Source organism: Halichoeres trimaculatus, unplaced genomic scaffold (genome assembly GCF_033239565.1).
Source record: "Halichoeres trimaculatus isolate MK-OKI-2021-1 unplaced genomic scaffold, fHalTri1.1 fHalTri1_scaffold_23, whole genome shotgun sequence".
In the NCBI taxonomy this organism is placed as follows: Eukaryota; Metazoa; Chordata; class Actinopteri; order Labriformes; family Labridae; genus Halichoeres; species Halichoeres trimaculatus.
Genome location: NW_027437201.1, coordinates 21,393,023 through 21,400,492, shown reverse-complemented (window position 1 = coordinate 21,400,492; position 7,470 = coordinate 21,393,023). Strand labels below are relative to the sequence as shown.

The 7,470-nt window shown below is 41.4% G+C and overlaps 1 protein-coding gene across 1 annotated transcript; it reads right to left on the bottom strand.

Annotated features, from left to right (window-relative positions):
* Positions 1 to 419: 419 nt before the first annotated feature.
* metrn (meteorin, glial cell differentiation regulator) lies at positions 420 to 6,943 on the bottom strand. Its single transcript, XM_074663403.1, has 4 exons — positions 6,479 to 6,943; positions 5,427 to 5,860; positions 3,345 to 3,404; positions 420 to 1,556 (listed from the first exon to the last, which is right to left on the bottom strand). Exons 1-4 carry the CDS (start codon positions 6,577 to 6,579, stop codon positions 1,243 to 1,245), a joined length of 909 nt encoding a protein of 302 aa, XP_074519504.1. The 5' UTR covers positions 6,580 to 6,943; the 3' UTR covers positions 420 to 1,242.
* Between the last annotated feature and the right edge of the window lie 527 nt (positions 6,944 to 7,470).

Sequence of the window (7,470 nt, the reverse complement as noted above, 5' to 3'; positions counted from 1 at the left end):
CACATTTTATTTTTTTTGCAGTGTGGAGGATGAAATTAGACAAAGAGCTCAAAGTGAACAAATGATGAGACTTTAAAAAGTTTTTCTTTAACAGTATATTTTAATAACACAGACAAACATAAAAATAATCCACAATACTGACAGAAAGTTCTTCTTCATGTCATTTCTAGAATTTCTTATAAACATATTTACATCAACATCGACATGAATTTACACAGAAACATAAAAAAACAGCAAGATGGCAGTGACAGAGCATCAAGGTAATTTGGTTTGAACCCTTCCACTTGGTGATATAGTGCACAGTCGTTTATACAACACAGAGTTTTATACATTAAATGCATATTTTCACTGCAAAAAATGAATTATAATCAAGTGTTTGTCTTTAAATAACTAAAATAACTTGACAAAGACACAATAAGACAAAAACACTTGATAAGGTTTCCGTTTTTTGCAGTGTGGTCCAATGAGACGGTTTGAAGCTGCTATGATCCTCCGAGCCGATGGCTGTCGTCGTTGGTTTGAAGAATATTGCAGATTTTTAACAGGTTTGTTTATAAAATACCAGCAAAACACTTAAAACTGCTTTGGCAAACACTGCTGCTCACGTGTTTTAAATAACTCTGCGATAACTTGAAGCTGGATTTGAAAAAGACGTAGAAACATTGCATTGATACGAAGATGAAGTTGATAAACGTCTCGTTTGTAAATCTCAGAGTTGGCTCGAGTGTGAAAGTGCTCTCAGCACCGGTTTGAGCTGCGTTAGCGTCTCAGGTCGCCTCGACTGGACGCGCTGACGTCGTCTGTACATATATTAAACTCAATCCCTCTGCTATGCTACATAAAGTTGCTTTTTATTTGGTTTTCAGTGCTTGCAGCGTCACACTTTACAGTTTGTTCCCTTTCCTTCATCAGTGCAAATAAAGACTCTTTTTTTTAGCTTTTAGAGGACTGCTCCTTTAAATCTCAACACCGCCGGTCGTCCCAGGTCCGATCATCTGAGAGCCTGAGGTCTGTCCTCTGCTGGATCAGACCGACAGGCTCTGGTCTTCATTTTCCTGAGCTCCTAATTAGCCTGAACTAGCTTTGATACGACCTTCTCTTCCCTGACCCGGCGCCTGCGTATTGCACCGACATGGCGTTGGGAAATGTCCGTTTCACCGTGGTGTCGGACGCTGGCGTTTTCAGGGCCTTCGCTTGGCCGTGCCTTCGAGCGGTTAAACAATCTGCTGCGGAGCGTTCGCCTCAGTCTACAGGCAGCTCACACGGGATCTGCTGAGCCGCTTTGGCGATCGTGTACGCCCTCTGGAAGTCCTTGTAGCGAGGCGCGCAGCCCAACCAGGCCTCGCCGAAGTGGACCCGGCCCGTGAAGAGGAAGCTGCCGGGCCCGGGTTTGACGCCACATTGCAGCAGAGTCCGGACCTCGCCCTTGCTGCTGAGGCGACTGTTCCCCGTGAACAGGGCGTACTTCTGGCGAAACACCCGGGTGGCGCTGACTCTGATCACTGAGGCTCGAAGGTTGTCGTCTTCCACCACGGAGCGGATGTTTCCTCGCACCACTGCAGAAAAAAAAAATACTCTGATAAGTTCAGGTTTTAAAATCCTAAACTGGACTCGCTGTGCTCAATAATCCTCCTGACGTTTGTTGTTCTCTCAACCAGGGGCCCTCAGGTCAGCCCGCAGCGCCTCTTAGCGGGTGGTGTCAGGATTAGTCCACTACAGTGCCTCCATTAGGGGCTCCTGTATGTGTGTGTGTGTGTGTGTGTGTGTGTGTGTGTGTGTGTGTTAGGGTTGAAGGGGGCTGCTGTTTCACCTCTGACCTTTGCTTTCTGAGAAAAGAGGATTTGGAGGCACCAGGGGCTCTGACTTTAAACCGATTTGACACAAGCCATTTGTGGCGCCCTGACAGGAAGTCCTTCTGCAGGTTTGGATTCGCTGTCAGGGGACTTGTTGCTGTTTGGTGGTTTCAGGGGTCGTTTAGGTGACAACATTTTAAGGGTGAAACGCAAAAGTTAAGTTGCATTTCGGCCTCGGAAACTGCATTTTTAGCCACCGATGCATGTTGTGCTTTTGCTGCTGAATCTGTGACTGTCTTTCAACAAAATGAGCATCTGTTGCTCCACTTCTGCTCTTAGCATTCACCAAAACACCAAATCAGGGGGCTGCAACCTTTACTTTTAAAGGAGCCAATTTTCCTCAGGTCACCTGGATTAAAGTCACTCAGGAGCCACAAAATCTACTTTATCTTTGCAATAAAATCTATAAAGTGAATAAAATTAAATGCAAAGTTAAAATCTAGTGAATAATTATCCCAATTAGGAGTTTGGGGATTTTATGAAAATTGGCCCATGTGATGTCTTAGTTTAACATTTTTTTATTAAGTTTGCAGGAATAAATAAGAAAAGAAATTTAAAAAAATGTTAAAATTGAAAAAAAAATGCAAAAATGGCTAAAAAAAAAAAAAAAAAATCCAATAATTGCACAAAATTTGAAAATTAGGAAAAAATGCAAAAAAAACAAAAATTCAAATAATCTTATAATTTCAAAAATTTGTAAAATTTGGAAAAAATGCAAAAAATTGCCAAAAATAAAAATAAAAGAAAATCAATTGATTGCAAAAAAAATTTAAATGTGAAAAAATGCAAAAATTCAAAATTCAAAAAATCCATTAGTCACAAAAAAATTATTGAAAAAAAATGCAATGAAATTGCAAAAATAAAAATAAAAAAAAATCAATTTGTTGCAAAAAACAATAAATTTGGAAAAAATGCAATCAAATAGCAAAAATAAAAATTTAAAAAAATCTTATGATAGTAAAAAATTTCAAAACTTAAAAAAAATGCAAAAGTTGCAAAAAAAAAAAAAACAGAAAATCCAATAACTGCAAAAAAATTGAGGTTTGAATATCTTGCAACATTATTTAAAAGAATTTAAAAAATACAAAAAATACAAAAAATATTAAAGAATCTTAAATTTGCAAAATTTCCAAAACAAGTTGAATATTAAATTTCTGTATAATAAAAATTCTTTATATTTTTTTTTTTTTTAAAGCTAGAAGGTGCTACTGCAAAGGAGTCCAAGAACCACAGGTTGAAGACCCCTGCCTCAGATGATAGGCCCAACTCTACCTAAAGCCACTTCTGGATGAGACTTTTATAGCACCAACTGCAGGCCTGTCATGCTTACTGCAGCATTTTCAGCCCCTCAGTATTTCTGTGTAGATTTAGATTTTTTCTCTCTGTGTTTTTGAGTTTTGGGGTGAAACGTGGGCCTCATTTGTCACCGTTGGCTAATCTGTGGGGTAGTGGTGGTGGTGTTTGTGAGCTGCAGGTTTATCTGTAACTTACCGAAGTCACTGGTGCAAACGGCCATCAGGATCTCTGTGTTGTTGCACGGTCTGCAGGCGTCTGGAGAAAAGAAGAAGAAGAAGAAGAAGAAGAGTCAGTTGGTGACCTCTCATCACTCTGCAAACTGCTTCCAAACACCTTTATGCAAATGCTGGGAGGAAATCAAAGAGTGCATTTCCTGCTCACATGCACAGGAATGTGAAATCAGTGTTTTACACTCAGAGCAACAAAAGAGACAAACCGCTCCCTCGCAGACAGCTGCTACTTTTACAGTTGGCAGACGAGGAGCAGCAGAGCTTTAAGGTGTGAGGCTGGTTTAAAGCCTCCTAAAGCCTTCCAGGGTGTCTACAGTCACACCTCATCAAAGCCGGCTGGAGGGGGCCAGGACAAGGCGGGGGAGGACTCTGAAGTTTCTATTCCCCCTAAAAGTTTCTTCTTTTCCTCAGACTGAAACAAAAACCCTGACAGTTGGATGCACCTTGCTGAAAGTGGGGACAGGATTCTCAGACGGCCACAGAGAAATGAAACCAGCCCCAGCTCTTCCTGTCTGAGCTCTGATGTGGGGTGGGGGGAGAAAACCAGCCCTGGCATTTTTTAAACTTCTTGTGGGTCTTTGGAGGCCCCCTCTGCCCACCCTCCACATTCTCCTCCTCAGTGAAAACCTCTTGATAAATGAGATTCCTTCCTCTCCAGTCCACAGCAAACCCCCACCCACGCCTCATCAGTGTGTGTGGGACCGCGAGCCGCTCAGGAGTGGGGGGTTACTCTCCTACAGACACATCTCCCCCTCAACAAAAGAGTCGAGCATCTCAGCTGGGCAGAGGCCTCCCCGTCGCCTAGGAGATGGCAGTAATCCCAGAATACTCATGCGGCAGCCATTCAAAGGGACTCTGGACTCTGGAGAAAGACCCACATACTGTGCTTTTGTCCCCCTCCCTCCTCTTGCCCACTCCACAGCGCTCCTTCTCCACTCTCACCGTCCTCTGTGGGGAAAGTTTGGCCACTTCCTCCTCCGTAGAGCCTGCGTGGGCCGTGGAAAGTCCAGGCGGCCCACAGAGGCCTGGGTTAGATTATGAATCATGTGCACGGAGGGTTTTATGGTTTGTGATATGCTCAGTGCTGGGTTACAGGCCTACAGCACCCGAGTGTAAAGGAGGGGAAACAGAGACACAACATCGAATGCACATTGGACTGTGCCTGCACAAAAACCCCACTTTGGTGTTTTTAATTAAGTTTTGGGCCAAGAAAACCACTTTGAAAATTACGTAATGTTTCCATCAAAAACTGTTTTTAATTTGACAGGAAACAGGTCACATGGCCCATGTGATGTCTTACTTTTTCATTTTTTTTATTAAATTTGCAAGAATAAAAAAAAAGAAATTTAAAAAAATTTAAAAATTGGGAAAAAATGCAAAAGTTTTTAAAAATATAAAAATAAAAAATCCAATAATTGCACAAAATTGTAAAATTTGGAAAGAATGCAAAAAAAATGTCAAAAATAAAAGTAAAAAAAATCTATTAGTTAACTTTGGAAAAAAATTCCAAAAAATAAAACTTCAAAAAAATCCATTAGTTGCAAAAAACAATAAATTTGGAAAAAATGCAATAAAATTACAAAAATAAAAATTCAAAAAATCTTTTAGTTGCAAAAAATAAATTTGGAAAAAATGCAATAAAATTGCAGAAATAAAAATTAAAAAAATCCAATGATTTTATCTAAATGATCTAAAGTCAAAATTTAGAAAAAAAATGCAAAAACTTGCAAAACAAAAAAATAATCAAAAATGCACAAAAAAAAATTGCAAAATTTCCAAAACAAATGGAATATTTTATTTCTGTATAATAAAAAATCTTTATATTTTATTTTATTTTTCAAAACTACAAGGAGCTACTGCAAAGGAATCCAAGAGCCACAGGTTGAAGACTCCTGCACCTGATGACTGGCCCAACTCTGGATGAGACAGTTATAGCGCCAACTACAACTGATAGACACAGGTCTATCAGTAGAGTTTGGGGACTGCTCCTTTAACATCTCTCTCCCCACTCAATCCAACATGGCCGCCTCACCCCTCCCTGACTCACCTTCACTGCTGATCCGGTTTGAGTCCAGTGACAGCTGAGCGCTCCAGTCCCCCCTCAGCTCGTATCTGAAGGACGCGATCCTCCTGCTGATGTCCTGGTGAGGAGTCGCCTGCAGGAACAGCGCCACCTTCTCCCCCGGCAGACGGCTGAAGCAGCGCACCCTCGGAGGGGTCGAGGACTTGAGACGGTCCCCCACCAGCAGCTCCAGGACCCCATCCCTCTCCAAGTAGAGCTGAGCTCCGTGGAACTGCTCCGAGGGTTTGACGCAGGCGGTGATGAGGCCTGGGCTGCTCCCACCGGGTCCCACCGCCATCGAGGGGAGGCGGGGGGAGAGGGTGAGGCGCAGGGCTCCTTTGGGGTACAGCCAGTCCAGGGTGCCCTCAGAGCAGTGGAGGGAGATCTGCTCCACGCTGCCTTGCTGCTGGGACAGGCCGCTGTGGGAGGGAAAGAGGAGAGGACGTTAAAGCAAGACCAGCAGAAAACTGAGCAGAGAGAAGTTTGGGTTTTCTTTTATCAGAAAAACTGAAAAAAACAAAAATGTAAGAGCAGAAAATCTCCAAACAAAGATTTTAAGATCTAAAAAAAATAGTTTAAACCAACTTTTTTAATAAAAAGGAATCAAACTCCGGGAGGAACTTTAATAAGCTTCAAATAACTCAAAAGATGCGCCGCCTAGTGGCAGCTCTCTGCAACTACAGGCCAATCTGCATCATGAAACTGATGCAAAAACTCAAATTTGTAGTGGGAATTTTTTGCATTTTATCTGTAATGACTCCATCTTTCAGCTGCAGCATGCACAGCTCATTTCTCCTCCTTTCTCCTGCCTTAATCCTGCAGCCTCCTCTCTGTCTGACCCCCCGAGCCTCCTGCAGCCCGGAGGCGCAATCTCAGCGGAGAACCACAAACATTTAAATTGCGCCCTGAGTGCATGTCTCAACATGTTGCATGCAAACAAACACTGAGCTCTGTTAGTGGTCACTTTCTTAGAGAAAATCTACAGGCGCGTTTTTCAGCCATCTTTAATCCAGCTTCATGCAACATGAAATACTCACCTTCCTCTCCAGCTGCACTGGTCCTCGGAGTAGCTCGAAACAGCCACATCAAAAATGGCAAAAAGTAAAATCCACTCAGAGATAATCCAAACACCAGACATTTTCGAGAGTTGGTGATTCGTGTATAAAAAAATAAAAATAAAATATTCCCAAAGCCGCGGTGCTCCTGGATCAAAGTCTATAAAACAAACCTGAGTCTGTCTCTGATCAGCTCCATAGCTCAGTGTCCTCTCACCCTGCTGAGGAAGATTAACACCTCCTCTCCTCTGAACTCCTCCGGGCTGATGTGAGCCGGAGCGACGCGGAGCTCAGAAGTTATCCCCCCACAGAGAAACTTCACGGACCAATCAGAGGCCGAGGAGAGAAACTTTAAACCACTCACACCGCGGAGGGGGAGGGACGAGCGGGCTGCAGGGGGAGCATCAGTATGCAGGAGCTCAGTCCAATAAAGAGCTCCACAGAGATGAGAAAACATCTGAAGAGGGAAATATACAGAAACTTCTCATTTAAAGCTGTTTGACATTTATTTATCTCACATTTTTGATGAATATGGTCCCTGAATTAAAAAATATTACCATTTCAACTTTGAAAAAGATGGATACATAGAGTGAAATTATTTTTTTGTTTTTGTTTCTTTTATTCTTTTTTCTCTTTTATTTATTTATTTATTTATTTATTTTGCAAAAGTGAGATATAACTCCCCCTTTACTGTTCCAAAAATAAACCAAGGTTTTGGAAATGTACAAATATTCTTTGTACATTTAATTTAAAATGCAAAAAAATTGCAAAAAATAAAAATTAAAAACATCCAATAATTGCAAAAAAAAATTGGCAAAAATGGCAAAAAATTAAAATTAAAAAATCCAATAATTGCAAAAAAATTGCAAAATTTGGGAAAAAATGCATTTCTGTTTTCCAAACCAAAGTTTTGGAAATGTACAAATATTCTTTGTTAAAAGTTAAATCCCATGTTCCCTCAGGGGCGGTGTTAT